Raw genomic sequence first — 15,808 nt, forward strand, 5'->3', positions numbered from 1 at the left:
TGTGGGTTATTATCGAGTTCCAGATACGACTGAGGCAGCGTCGGAAAGAAGGCAAGAGCAGTGCTCCTTGTTCAACATACTGCTAATGGCTAGGCTAACAACTCTCTTAAGCCACCGCTGCAGACCCTGTATCTTGCCAACTCCAGGTCCATTAGCCCTGAAACTGATAACCTGGAGCTACAATTCGAGGGAAACCTGTTACATTTGGGAGGGTTTTATTTTCATTATCGCAGCGATCTGGCTAAATTTGATGCAGCCAGCCCGACGCTCTCCAAATTGCTTTGTTACACTGAAAGGTGAAGCCCACCAAATTTGTTTTTAATAAAACTATTCATCCAACTGCAATCATGTGCTGTGTGTTATTATTTGTGTAACTATAATTGTTATTTTGTTAGAGTCATATACTCTCAGTTGGTTGATTGGTTGGTTGAGTTCATCTCAAGGTAAGTTTAACCCTTGGGGGATATTTATGAAGGTGCGACGCTACTTCTAGTATTTTCACTTTTCGCAGGTGGTTCTGGCACCACTGCATTTTGCTTTTCGCAAATGCAAATGATCTATTTGTTGTCTCTGAAATTTAATGGAATTATAGAGGAAAACTGTTAAGAAACGCTGCACCATAAGTTGTAAGACGCCCCAAATGGCAAATTGGGGTATTCAACATGTTTGATTTTCCATATCCAACTTGGTCGTACCCCCAAAGAGAAACGTCAAATAGAAAATGAAGACGCACCCTGGAGATTTTTGTACACTCAGTTAGAAGCCATTTTGGAGCAGTGTCATTTCTTTTTATGCTGCTTTTTCGCAAAAACAATAATTTGATTTTTTTCTGTTCATCTTGTTTATGTTCCTCCATCCTTCCATCCATCCATCCATTATCTGTACCGCTTATCCTCAGTAGGGTCGCGGGGGGTGCTGGAGCCTATCCCAGCTATCTCTGGGCAATGGGCAGGGGACACCCCGAACTGGTTACCAGCCAGTCGCAGTGTTTATGTTCCTGTGTTTTTAAATAAAGCTGTTCAGCTATCAAATAATGGTAATGATTGATGGACCGTACCATCTGTTGTGTGTCCTCTTTTGACTGACCAAATTATGCTTTTTTTACGTGCGGGGGTTTTGGGGTTTTTAAGGGTTATTGTTCTATCTTCGTTATTCATTATCCATTATCCGTTATCGGTCAGTTCATAATACGCTACAAAGCCTAGGAGCCGGGACACTTACTCTCAGCCAAAAGGCCAAGCTAAGGTCCTAGCCCTAAAGCCTTGCTGCGATCATTGCGAATGCACCGTTCCCGGAGGTACTGCAATACCGGGCCGATGCGTGGAGTGGACAGAGCAAGCTCTTATTCGTGCGATTCATTAAAGTGACCCCTCAAATGCAGCATTACCTACTGCATCTGGAATGAGAAAGTTATATCCCAGCACAGTGTGATGTAGAAGTGACGGAATGATGCCCTTCAGGCCCATTTGGCTCCAATCAGACTGCAGAGGGCTCATCTTGAGAAACACTGGCTTGTGACTGGACCTGATGAAACAAATTAACAGTTTTATAAGAGACAGATCCCTTACTATGAATTCCGGACTACAGGCCGCACCTGATTAAAAGTTGCATGCGAAAATTTAAGGAAGAAGCTCAACTTTGTCTTCGTACAAGAAGCACCGGATTTTAAGCTTTAACAGCCATAAAAATGAACTCATTTCTTTGAATTGAAACACATCAGAATAGTAACATATTGTACCAAGATTAAGACACTTGTTTGCAGACTGTGTCCGCCGCTGTCCATCTCAATCAACGAGTGCAGCAGTCAATATTGATTATATTGGCGATACGCGCGAGTGCAAAAAAAAATCATTATATATGAATGCTTGGAATATTTCTCTCATGTAGTGTCGGCTGATTAAATATTTTAGTGTTGTGACTAATTATCATGTGCTCCTCCTTAGTTAGTAAAGTGTCAGCATGTATAATGACTTTTTTAATGTAATGGTAGCAATGCTTGGTTTTCTCTTTATCACTTGGTCTTATGCGCAAGGGTTTGGAGAGCTTAAGACCAGTCGCATGGCTCAGCATGCCCACAGACTGTTTTTGTAAATGTTGGGCTTCTAAACTTTAGTCTACACAGTACATTAATTTTTTCTTTTTTGGCTTCTGCCACAATGAATTGTGAAAATAACTTGGGGGGCCTCCGGGAAGACCCACGACACGCCCTAGAGACAGTGTCTCTAGGCTGGCCAGGGTAGGCCTCAGGATACTGTCGGATGAGCTGGACGAAGTGGCTGGGCTTCCATCCTGAGAATGCTGCCCCCGCAACCCGACCTTGGATAATCAGAAGACAAAGGATGGATGGATAGATGAATGGACTTTTACCATGATTTTCTTTATATCTTTTTTCCTCTTCGTTATATGTTTACCCTAGTGTGCCATGTCCAGTATTATTGCACAAAACGTTTCACAATGTTGATATCAATGACAATAAAGACAATTAAATCAAATTAAATTGACTGCCGCGGAAAGAGTCCGCAAATGAGTGTCTTAATCCCGGCACAATATGTTACTTTGCTTAGAAACGTTACACATAAGACTGATAGGGACATCTATTCATGAGGGTCCCTAATTAGATGAAGAGGAATTTGGCTACCGAAGGGAGTCAGAGTTACTTGCGCTGCTTTCATCAAAATTCTTCATTTTGCCATTCAGAGCACTTGGCTGAAATTGTGTTGCTTTGTTTTAATCAAACAGTCAGATGCCCTGGTCCGCAGCAGTTCTCAGCCATCTGCTAGGCCATACCTGTCAACCTGTACGTTTTTGCCATAAAAAGTACGTTTCTTAAGCGTTTTAAGACGTGTACGACGTACAAGAAAATCTATACGGAAAAATGCAAATTTGTCAATGATGGGTGCCATGCGGTATACACCGACTAACACGAAACGGCAAATCAATCAAGTCAAACGAGTTCGCCGCGGTAGCCTCTATCTCGGTATTGTTTTTTTCGTTGCAAACGAAGCGAGCGGTTTGATGATACTGTGCGCATGCGTATGCCGCCTGGGGATTTCCCACCCTGCATCATTCCGAAAAAAATAAAAATAAATAAATATATATATATATATATATATATATATATATATATATATATATATATATATATATATATCTCATCTCATCTCATCAGCCATACCGCTTATCCTCATTAGGGTCGCGGGGGGGGGCCTGGAGCCCATCCCAGCCATCTCCGGGCAGTGGGCAGGGGACACCCTGAACTGGTTGCCAGCCAATCGCAGGGCACACAGGGACAGACAACTCATTCGCTCATTCACACCTAGGGACAATTTGGACCGGCCAATTCACCTGAAATGCATGTTTTTGGAACGTGGGAGGAAACCGGAGTGCCCGGAGGAAACCCACGCAAGAACGGGGAGAACATACAAACTCTGCACAGGAAGTCTGGAGCTGGATTTGAACCCACGACAGGTTCCCATGACATGAACTGTGCCGCACAAGCGCTAACCACTGCGTCGCCGTGCTGCCCTATATATATATATATATATATATATATATATATATATATATATATATATATATATATATATATATATATATATATATATATATATATATATATATATATATGGTGTAAGATTATTTTGTATTTTGTACGGGAAAATACGACAGTTATTACGGGCATGGAGCCATAGGGAGGTTGACAGGTATGCTAGGCACTGGCAGCCACCTGCCTGGGACACATCACGCCACCCCGACGGGCACCGCAGCTGGAAAGGGCCTGACGCGTGTCAAAAGTCGTTGCCGACACCTTTACGACCATCCGCCTCGCGATGAAAAAAGAAGCCGCAAAGTATTGTAAGTCGTAGTGTTGAAAATGTAGAAAAAAGTAGCAGCTTGTAGTCCAGAATTTGGAATTAGCAAGAACTACATCTGAAATAGTGAAAACTTGCACCTTGTCCCCGATGACACGATGGTTGAGTCTCCAATCTTAGCAGCAACATCAGCCAGCAGGCTGATGTAGGCGTCCCCGCTCAGAGCATCGGGTGACCGCAAGGCCTGTTCCTCAAAGAGATTCCTCTCACCCCCCTCTAGCAGGACATACTCCATGCCCAAATGTGCCTGTATAGATCCCACTCTGTCCAGGAACCAGCTGACTGCTCCAGGGTTTGTAACATTTAGCTTTACACAGAATTTCCCTCGCCACTGAGTCATCACAGGGACCTTTGGAATGGAAACCACAGGCAGTTTTATCATCTGAGCCTTGAAGAACCCAAGAATAGGTGACAATAAACTTCAGAGAATCTTGACTCACCAGCTGTCCGTGAGGCGCAGAAGGAAGACTAAGCCAGAAGGCCTCGGTGCCCTCCACGAGAGACGTATGGAACTGCGTGGTGCCCACGCTCAGGAAAGGGGACAAAGTGACGGAAATGTTAAGAAGCTTCACAAGTGGGAGGTCCCTGCTCAGTCTTTTGGAAGCCCCCCTCTTCTTTTTGTTGAGGTAGTCATGGTCCTATGGAATGATAAGCAGGTTTAGGATGTCTTTGTAAAAAAATATCTCCGAATGCAGTCGTTGGTAACCACCGGGCCGCGGACTGGTACAGGGCCATGGATAGTTTGGTACCTGACCGCACAGAAGGAAAAATGTTTTTCTTTTTTTTTACCTATTGTTGTTTTATGGACACTAATACGTTTCAGACTGAGCTTGAACTGAGGATTTAAAGTGGTGTTTTTGGATTAAAATCGGTGTGATTTTTGTGAAATGAGGCTTTGCCTGCCGGAGATCCAGTAAAGGAACTTTTGCACTTATAGCTAATCATTGTGGAAAATGTTTAACTACTTCATGCTAAAACGATTGCAAACAAACTTGCCACTACGGAAAAACTTTTGGCAACAGAGTTGGAGGATGCATGGATCCCTGAGTCAAGAACACGAGACGGAGACCACATGACACCAACAAGCTTTTCAGGGGGTAGGTTAATTTATGGTCTTTAGCTACTTACACCCTCCCACTTTCCAAAAACATGGTAGGAATTGGGCCAAAATCCCAGTGACACTCGTTAGGATATACGGTTCAGAAAATGAATAAATGAACGTGATTTTGGTACGATTTTACGAGGACATCTAAATGTTACACATGGCTACACTGTAGATATACTGCTACTATTATTATTGTTATTATTATTTAGAAAAAGAACAGATATCTTTAATGACGCAATTGGCCTTGGCAGTAAAAATATAAGGTCCATGGTACAGAAAAGCTTGCCGATCACTGTCCTTGTAGATTATTTTGTAGAACTTAAACCTCATCAAAAGCTTATAAATTGGGAGCTATACACAAATATTATTTATTGTCAAAGCTTGAAGAATAACAAGTGGTCTAATAAAGCATTGGTGTAAAACATACGTCCGCCAACAGATTTTATCCAGCCCGTAACACAATTCTTAGAGAATCACAGGAAAAAAATGTGCCGCATCACGTCAAACATTGACTTGCAGTCTTGAATATGTCCACTGTTATTTCACTGCACCTGTATTTGCTGAATATTTTTTTCATCAACCAGAGAAAATTTGAGGAAACAGTTATTTTACTTAAAATAGAAGTCAAGGATGCGCTATTTAAGGCAATATATTTGCACTCACTTGTAGTGTGTGGATGTCTGTCTTAACTGCAGCATTTGCTACTAAAAATACGCTTTTGATCCCCCGGGGATTGGAAACTTTCATTTAGCACATGGATATGACATTAAAAAATAGGACCTGAGGTCTCAAACTATAATGTGAAGAGTTAGCTGGATAGCTTGCTAAATAGCTAAAAAGTAGGAAGATACTGTAGCTATCTACAAAGCTAAAAAGCTAGCCAGATAGCAAGTTCAAAAAACTGCAAACTTTTCTCTCATTTGCTTTATAAAACCCCTAAATTTGGATTTCTTTAGTTCATTTAGCCCATGAACTGTAAAAAAAGACGCAAATTAACTAATAAAAAAATAATTTGACCAATGACCCAGCACTGGTGAGCTATTTTCAGAACAGGACCGCGGCAGCTGTCTTTAGGGGGCGTCCTGGTGGAGACCCCTGCTATTATAGATATGAAATCTAAAAATAAACAATCATTTAAATACTTTTGCACTAAAATTAGCAATTGTGTGGTATTTGTATTACCCTCCAGGTGGTATGACTCTCCCTGAATTAAGTAAACTGTAGTGGAAATGTATTCAATTGTTATCTTGCTTTTATATATATGTATATATATATATATATATATATATATATATATATATATTTCTCTTTATAGTGCTATATAATTTATTTTTTAAAATACACCTATTTCACGGCGGCGCAGTGGTTAGCGCTTGTGCGGCACAGTTCATGTCATGGGAACCTCCTGCGTGGGTTCAAATCCAGGTCCAGACTTCCTGTGCGGAGTTTGTATGTTCTCCCCGTGCTTGCGTGGGTTTCCTCCGGGCACTCCGGTTTCCTCCCACGTTCCAAAAACATGCATTTCAGGTGAATTGGCCGGTCCAAATTGTCCATAGGTGTGAATGAGCGAATGAGTTGTTTGTCCCTGTGTGCCCTGCGATTGGCTGGCAACCAGTTGAGGGTGTCCCCTGCCCACTGCCCGGAGATGGCTGGGATGGGCTCCAGCCCCCCCGCGACCCTAATGAGGATAAGCGGTACGGCTAATGAGATGAGATGAGACATATTTCACCTCAAATTTCATTTGTAATTTGGACATAATTGAAACAATTGCAGTGAATCAAAACAAACTGAGAATGAGCTATACACAGTTGCGTTATTAGATAATAGAAATACTTCAAAATGATGAAATAAGCCACATCTCTTCAAGGCAACACAACACACACAGTAACACAATGACATTTCTCTCCAACGAAATGCTATGGAAAATAAATGACCTGTGACTGATAATTTCAGACGACTAATAAAAGCAAAGAGAAATAAAAGGATCATTGTTGCCCGAACCATTGCAGAATTATTTCCATCATCAACACCGAGAGCTTGGCTTAAACTTTATGATAGGAACATAACTGTTTTATATCTTCAGCGGACCAGAAAAGCATTTCCTCAAGTTTCAACCGGCTTCTCTCGTTTTTGTTTTAAATTTTCCTCCTTTGAAAATATCCGTAACTGCCGTTTTTCTCTTTTTCAATGTCGTTCTTTCTTTCTTTCTTTCTTTCTTTCTTTCATTCTTTCTTTCTTTCTTTCTTTCTTTCTTTCTTTCTTTCTTTCTTTCATTGCTTTATTTCTTGCTTTCTTGCTTTGTTTCTTTCTTGCTTTCTTTCTAGCTTTCTTTCTTGCTTTCTGAGCTATTTGTTTACTGAGCTCTTTCTTTCTAGAGCTCTTTATTTCTTGAGCTCTTTCTTTCTTGAGCTCTTTATTTCTCTCTTTTATTTTATTTTCGCTCATTTTCTTTCTTTCTCTTTCTGTCTCACTTTCTTTGGATCTTTTTTTATTTATTATTTCACTTTTTGTCTAATAATCTTTCATTCTTTCTTTCCCATCTCTTTTTCTGTCTCTCTCTCTCTTTCTTTCTCTCTCTTTCTTTCTTTTTTTCCATTTTGTTATTTCTTTATTTTTTCTCTCTTTCCTTATTTCTCTCTCCTTGTCGTTCTCTCTTTCTCTTCATTTCTCTCCCTTTGTTTCAGTGTGTCTCTCTTTTTTTGTCTTCTGTGTATAATGGAGTATTTTATTGTATAATAATTTCAAACAATATTAACGTTGGTTTCTTTAAGGATTGTGCCAATCATGGGTTCTTTATGGCAGTGTTTTCAGTGGGCTGCAGGCCTTTGCCTTGGCAAAATAAAGCCAACAAAACAAAAACACCAGTGGGTTAGTGACACTCCGTAACAGTAGATGGCAAAAATGCCCTGCAAATGCGAGTTGGCACCCGACATTTCACACCACAGAAGAAGACTGCTTAAGTTTGTTTACACATATTGAGCCTGGGGCTACTTTTATTGCAATACTGTTACGATGCACTATTATTTTTTGATTGCACTACTTTTTATAACTTGGGCCAGTCTCTAGACACTATGTTGAAAATACGTTTTGCCTATTTTTCCTAAAAGTCTTTTCTCTTTTTTCCCTCTTTATAGACCTTATCACATGTTTACCCTGGAAAGCCATGTCTAATCTTGTTGTATACAATGTTTCACTGAATTGATATCAATGACGATAAGAACAATACAATTCTTTTTAATTCAATGTGTAGGGTCTCAGTTTTAAGAACTACATTTGATAATGAGCTTTATAGTATTACTGTATTTTTCTAAGTTTTTTGTAGTTTTTCAGACGCAAGAATTATGTCGTATTTGCAAAGTAGTATTTTTGTAGTATTACTGTTTTTAATGTATATTTATTTTGTAGTCTTTCAGTCATATTACTTTTGTGGTATTTCTGTATTATTTCTGTATTATTTTTGTAGTCTTTTTTGTCATAGTATTTTTGTGGTATTTCAGTAGTATTTTTGGTAGTATTTCTGTAGTCATATTGTTGTATTTCTGTTAGAGGTAAGATTTGGCCTTAAAAGATCCAGCCGGACCCAACACGGCCCGCGGTCATATAACCTTTACCTTGATTTGAGGGACAGAGTCCAAAATAAACCCGAAGCTTGACTTCGGCACCGTTGTGGGCAATTGTTTTCTCTTTCTTTTTGTCTACGGACATTGGAGTTGATCTAACATTGAGTTTAGCACTTAATTGAATCGTATATACCGTTTCAGAGAGGAGGTTGGTGGAATGTTCATTAAGGCTGATGATTCCATCTCCTAGCTGGTGTCTCTTAAGACGATTGGAGAAGGTCCTCAGTTCTCTCTCAACCTTCGGTCCTGAGTCCACATTGCTGAGGAGTTTCCAAGATGGCAGCCTGCAACAAAAACACAAAAGCAAGTTCATAAGGGTGCGCAAATGACAAGGTGATGGAAAGGAGACCAAGTATTGCTACTACAGGGACACCTTGCTACTTCACTCTTCTGTTAGCGAACTTTGAATTAAAATGTGTCTTTGTTGTGAGTGATATCAAAGGATCGTGCATTGTGTTCTGCAGCATACAGCACACAGCAAATGCTTTCATGGGGCAGATTTTGTGTGCGTATGTGTGTTTTGGGTGGGCGTGACCGTGTCTGGCTGCTCTATGTTGTCAGTGAAAAAATGGTGGGCGGGCGCACAAGTCTGTGTCTCAAAACAAAACTACCAAGCAGGGTAACAGCTGCTCTTAACACAGCGGGGCGTGAATGGCTGCCACCCAGATAGCCCAGGCGCCAGATAGCATTTAGCGGCTTGTTACATTCAAAGGAAATTTATCAATTAAATCAGTCTCTCAGGAAAGTCAAAAGAGTGCAAAGAAATGGTGCTCTGTGGATTGTTTTCGGGAAGCGACTGAGGCCTAGGCTACGTAACAACGCTCACAAGCTACCCCTGCTAAACCTGTATCTCATCAACGCCAGATCCATTACCGACGAAACAGGTGACTTTGGGCTAAAACTCGTGGGAAACCACTACATTTAAGACAGTTGTATTTTAATCGTTACGCGACCTGGCCCAATCCAATGATACACGATGCTAGCGTGCAGCTAGCTTGCCTCTCTCAAAATAGCTTTTTTACACTGAAAGGAGAAGCCCCCCAGTTTTTTGTACTTTTATTTGTAGATCTATAGTTGTAATTCCGTTGGTAGATACTGTCAGTCGGTAAGGACACCATCTTGAGGTAAGTTTGAACCTTGGAAACTCTTGTGAAGGGATGTCGGTATGTCACAGATTTTCACATTTCGCGGAGGGTTCTGCGACCCACTAACCGCAATAACCAGGGTAATGATGTACTACTGTACATAAAAAAACATTCTAAATGCCAACATGAACGACAGCTAAATGTTTAGCGCGTCAGCTCTACAGTTCTGAGGTCCCTGGTTCAAATCTGCGCCGTTTGCAAATCCCAGAGTCTGCATGGGTTTCCTCCCACATTTCAAAAACATGGCTTGGCTTGTGTCAGCATTGCAGCCTCTGTCAGCTCATTCATGATGTGTGTGCAAGTACGATGGCAATAAAAAAGAACTCGTTGAATTTTTCTTGAAAAAAAAGGAGGATGGATTTTGTGCACGATTAAAAAGTAGTTTTGGTAAATCATATATAATAGTTATTGAGGGTTGGATTGATTCAGTCAGAGCGCCACTGAAGGCCTAGATGTAAAATGCACAGCCCGCCACTTGTTTTCAATACTTATTTCTAATACAGGGTTCTCCGACGTGGTGCCCCTTAAGGACAGTTACGTTGCCCGCCGACCTGTTATGGAACTAGCTCACCAGTGTTGGGTCATTGTGATTTTCTAGTAAAGTATTTTTTTCTTCGTTTTTTTAAAGTTTTTTTTTTTTAATTCACCCAGTAACATAGTAACAACATAATAATACCATGAAGGTCTTATTTTAGAAATTCAAATAAATTAATTCCAGTTCATGGGCTTCATGGACAAAAATAATCTATTTAAGTATTAAAGATTATTTTTAATTCGTTAATTGAGAGAGTAGAAATAATTCATTTATTTGTCGTTTTTTTTTTCTTTTTAGATTTATTTTACAGGAAATACAAAAAACTAAATTCAAATTTATGGGTTTTATATAGCTAATGAGCAGGTTTTTTTTTTTTGCTCGCTATTTTAGCTTTTTAGCTTTGTAGATGCTATTTGTGTACCTTTTTACCTATTTAGCAAGCTATCTGGGGCGACAGTAGCTCAGGTGGGAAAGCACTCATCATCGGATCATGAAGTCGCAGGTTCGATTCCAGGCTCCTCTGTGTTATTTGTCGACGTGTCCTTGGCAAGAAACTGAATCCCTAATGTGAGTCTGTGTGAATGGGTACATGTGAATCAAATTGGAAAGCGCTTTGGGAGGTCTTCAATGACTTGAACACATGATATAAATGCAGACTATTTACATGTAGCTAGATTCGTTTTTTTGTATGCTGTCTAGCTAACATTTAACACCTTTTTGTGACTTATTAGGCTGAATTTTAGCCTCCTTTCTAATTAGATAGCTAGCTAGCTTTTCTTTTAGCTTTCTATCTGGCTATTTAGATGGCTTTTCACTCTTTTAGCAAGCTGTCTAGCTAACTGTCTTTCTTTTAGTTTTTTTTTACATGTTTACCTTTCTAGCTAACTATCACACTACTTTTTAAGCTATTTAGAAACCCAGCTAGCTTAGTGGTTATTTTAAAAATGCATCGTAAACTGGGTAGCCTTGCACTAATTGGAAACAAAAAGGAGCTCTCAGCTTGAAAAAAGTTGGAGACCCCTGTTCTAGTATACACCATGTAGAGTGAAGATGGAGAAGAATCACAAAGAGCTTATGTTTGCGTTATGATGGTCCACTCCATTCCATCAACACATGCTTTTATTTCTTTCACCATTAAGAACTTCTCGTCTTCTTCCAAGGCACTTACCGCAGCGCCCTCAAGTCCGGAATCTCTCGAGTGAGCTGGGAGAGCTGCTGCATTGCTTCTTGGTGGACGGCCTTCACATTGTTGGCTACACAAACTGTGTACTGCAGGGGTAAAAGTCCCATAGTGGGCAGTGACTGCAAGCAGAACTGTTGTCTGCTGTCAAACCCCAGCTGCAGAGGAAGGTCAGGGGACACCAGCACTGCAACACCTGTTTGACAGAAAACAAAAGACAAGGTAGTTCACGGACTCTTGAAACCAATTGCACTTCATAATACTGTCCAGACTATAAGTCACACCTTGTCATGATTACTGATTCGGGGCACCTGCGGCTGCCCCGTTGGCGCCAACAGCCCTGGTCGCCAATTGGCTCCCTGCCACTTTTTAAACCCCCCAGCTCCCTGTTACTGGTGTCAGATAGTTGCGGAACCTTTGCTCCCCGCTAGGCAAGCTCATTCCGTCCGACATTTTCCTGCCCTGTTTTCTTCTGCCTGATACCTGTTGCCAACCTGTTTCTGGACCCGTTTCTGCCCTGATCTGCCATCCCGACCATCGATCTGTTTTGCCCTGTTTCCTGCCTGATACCTGTTGCCGACCTCTTATCTGAACTTGATACCGCCCTTGCGCTCCCGTCCCGGCTAGTGACCAGTACCCCTTCAGTCTACGATTATCCTCGCTCGACACGGAAGTGCCACTTCCGCGTTCCCGCCACCTACTACCGGTGTCCGACGATCCTCGGATCGTGGGAGCAAGCCCTGCTCTCCCTCTTAATCAATAAAACTGAGTAAACGAACGCTACTGGGTCCTGTCTCCGTTTCTGGCTTGTGACACACCTAAAAACATGTATTTGGCAAGAAATTTAAAAGTGCGCCTTATATACCGCAGAATGCACACAGTAATTATTGGTATGCTTTACCATACAAAACTTTACGATACGACCATACATGAGCAATGATCAAATCAATAACCATCGCTGACGCTGGAATTGAACGCAGTGGTACAAACGGCATGCTACAAGCCGTTAGACTTTATCTCATTATCACACTATTCTTACGGTGGTACAATACTGATTTGCATAGTGAATTCCAACATGTTAAACTGTCTCTTCAGTTTTTCACCTGTGGGTCAATAACCTCAGTTTACCATGTATTTGTAAGTAAAAGAGCTTTTATGGTTAAAAGACTTTCTGTTTCGTCCATTTTAACATCATATCATATCATAATGTATTATGTAATTTTTTACCAACTAATTTTAGACATTGGAGAAAACTGAAAGTTACAAAATACTATGTGAGCTCTTTCACGTACGTATACATACTAAAGTGAGAGCCTAACACTCAGGTAAAGAAGTGGAGAGACTGTTGAACCTATTATAATGTACTATGTAAATCTTTACCAACAAATGTTAGAGAATGGAGAAAACTGAAAGTCACAAAAATTATATAAGCTATTTTACATACGCATATATATTAAAGCCAGAGGCTGACACTTAGGTAAAGAAGTGGAGGGACTGTTAAACCAATTATAATGTACTATGGAAATCTTTAACAACAAATGTGAGAGAATGGAGAAAACTGAAAGTTACAAAAATTATATAAGCTATTTTACGTACGCATACATATTAAAGCCAGAGGCTGACACACAGGTCAGGAACTGGAGAGACTGTTTAATCTATCAGAATGCACTGAATTGATCCTAAGTATTAGCTATAAGACTGCTGACATATTACCACTAGGCCACTTGGATCTTTTCCCTCTCTTTTCTTCTCATTTCTCATTTCATTATTTTGTATTGAATGAAATGTAGGTGTTTCAAAGAAATATTGTCCCCCTTTCTGAGTGAACCTGCACCTTATTTCAGGTCTCGTGCAGACTCCAGAAGATTTTTTTGCCAGAATCGCCCTGAATTTAGCTTCATCCATCTTCCAATCAACTCTATTGATGTTCCCAGTACTTTCTGAAGAAAAGCAAGTCCTGAGCATAATGCTGCCACTACCATGTTTGACAGTAAAGATGGTGTTTTAGGGGTGATGTGCAGTGTTACTCTTATGCCAATCGTAAAGCATCGCATTCAGCCCAAATAGTTACATTTTGAACTCATCAGACCAGAGCACCTTGTTCCACATGTTATTTGTGTCTCCCATGCGGCTTATCCTCTTTCTTTCAGAAAGGGCTTTCTTCTTGCCACTCATTCATAAAGGGAAAATTTTCGCAGAGTACGGCTAATAGATGTCTCATGCACAGACTGTCCTACCTCATCTGTGTATGCCTGCTGGTCATCCAGTGTGATCAACGGTTTGTTGGTTGATTCTTTGTTTTCCCCTTGTTTGAGTCGAATGTTTAGAGGGACAGCCAGGTCTTGGTAGATCTGAAGTAATTTTTTGCTCCCTCCATTTTGCTGTTATTGCTCGCAAAGTGCTCCCGGAGATGTGTAAATGTTTCAAAATCTTTTTGTATGTCATTCTTTCTTTGTACCTTTCCACAACTTTATTCCATACCTGCTTGTTGTGTTCTTTGTTATCATAATGGCTAACGTGCTAACAACTCAGCTTTCATACCGCTTTGTTGAAGATATAATATAAAATGTTGAAAAAATTTGGTTCCACTTTACAATTGTGTGTCACATGCAGTGTTGGGCACGTTGCTTTAAAAAATAATTAGTTGTAGTTACTCACTGCTCCTTCAAAAAAGTAAGGGCCCGGTCACACAGCCATTTGGGTCTGTATCGCGGGTAAAATTTTGCGATTTTTTTTTGCCCGTAGTTACCCGCGATGATAAATGCGCAAAATTGGCCAACCCGCTGTTCATCGGTGGTATGCCCGCAAAACAGACGCCGGCGACTGTTCAGCTTCCTCATCGCGTCATTTCCGCGTGTGGACCACGGATATTTCATTTCATTTCATTATATAAAAGCTGCCGAGCCGGCGTTATACCGAGAAATGCATCCTTGCCGAGATTTGCATCCCCTCGCTACTACAACCACTTTTACCTCGTTTTATCTAACTTTTAGGGAATTTAATGGCGAACATATAACCAAAACCAATTCGTCTTGCATTTGTTGGGAATGTAATACAACTTAAACCATTCTGTCTTTGTATTTGTTGTGAATGTAATCGAACGGTAATGCACGCCGTATACAAATCACATTTGAGCAGGTAACATGTTTATTTTTCCTTTTTCTATTCAAATCGCTCGAATTGAAACTGTTATGCACTCTACCATAAAGCTTATTTCTGCATAATAAGCTTTACGGTAGAGTGCATAACAGTTCTCAAAAGTGATTTATATACGGTCACACGCGTAACACGCTAATTTCACGTAATAACACCGCGATACAGGCGCAGAACATGCTATGACCGTGCTCCACCCACGATTACCCGCTGAAATTCCGCGTCCTACCCACTTGTAACCACGCCTTGGCCGCGGCCATAGCACGTCGTTCCGCGTCATTTCCGCGTCATTACCTCGTGTGTACCACGTGTGCCGCCCGCGTTTAACACGTGGTCTAAAGTTTTGAGCAGCGCAAAACTTTTTCGCGCTGCCAACCGCGTGTGAATTTCCGACCGCGTGTAAAGCACTGCTGTATCTCGTCTGTATGGCGATCTCAAAGCGTCCAACAGCGTCTGCTTAACAGGCAGAAATTTCTGGCCGTGATTCAGCCTCGATACAGACGCAAACGGCTGTGTGACCGGGCCCTAACTGATTTAGTGACTTAATTAATGACTCTATAGTAAAAGTAACTTGTTACCAGGGAAAGTAATTATTTCTGTTGTATGTCAAATAATTTGAAATTTGGGCAGTATTCGACTCAGTTGAATAGAGGAGAACAGAAAAGTAGTTGTACTATACAACCTTGTAAAATTGATTGCACCTCACTAGCAGCAGATTTATCCTAAACATGAAGTGCGACAAAATTAAACAGTGAAAGATATAATAAAATATCAATCAGCAGTAAACAATATATATATAATATAGTTTTGAGTTTAATAAATTAAATCTAACTCTCACAGCCTGAGACAACTGGTCAAGTAGAAATTGACAAATGAACTAAAATATTTTCTTCACAAGAAAGGTCGATAGTAAAACAATATTAAGTCATTTTCTCTCTGTAGCATAAATCACAGTCTCAAGTCAGACAACGGATCATATAGACATACTGTACTTCAAATATTTTTTTCACTGCGAAAGTAAACAGTTGAACAATAGATTTACACAACAAAGTGTGTTTAACACTGCAGTGTAAATCTAACAACCTGAGACAATCTGTTTGTCTTCCTTCATGTATCCAGCAAAACATACTATCACTACAAGGGGTAGTGATAGTATGGTGATTGTATCTAAGGAATAGATGTTTCTTAATCCTCGCTT

At 40.5% G+C, this 15,808-nt stretch overlaps 1 protein-coding gene across 2 annotated transcripts in view; it reads right to left on the reverse strand.

The window, feature by feature from the left end:
* The window catches only part of LOC148363280 (SITS-binding protein), a 61,852-nt gene that overhangs the window by 19,625 nt on the left and 26,419 nt on the right, over positions 1-15,808 (reverse strand). For both annotated transcript variants that reach the window (XM_088340903.1, XM_088340902.1), the window contains 5 exons: positions 11,446-11,653; positions 8,731-8,881; positions 4,313-4,510; positions 3,953-4,221; positions 1,388-1,524 (listed from right to left, as the gene is read on the reverse strand). In XM_088340903.1, the coding sequence (XP_088197029.1) occupies positions 1,388-1,524; positions 3,953-4,221; positions 4,313-4,510; positions 8,731-8,881; positions 11,446-11,653 (963 nt within the window). The remainder of the gene's footprint in view (positions 1-1,387; positions 1,525-3,952; positions 4,222-4,312; positions 4,511-8,730; positions 8,882-11,445; positions 11,654-15,808) is intronic.

This window comes from Urocampus carinirostris, chromosome 7, assembly GCF_059441175.1.
Source record: "Urocampus carinirostris isolate Australia breed hairy pipefish chromosome 7, RoL_Ucar_1.0, whole genome shotgun sequence".
NCBI lineage: Eukaryota > Metazoa > Chordata > Actinopteri > Syngnathiformes > Syngnathidae > Urocampus > Urocampus carinirostris.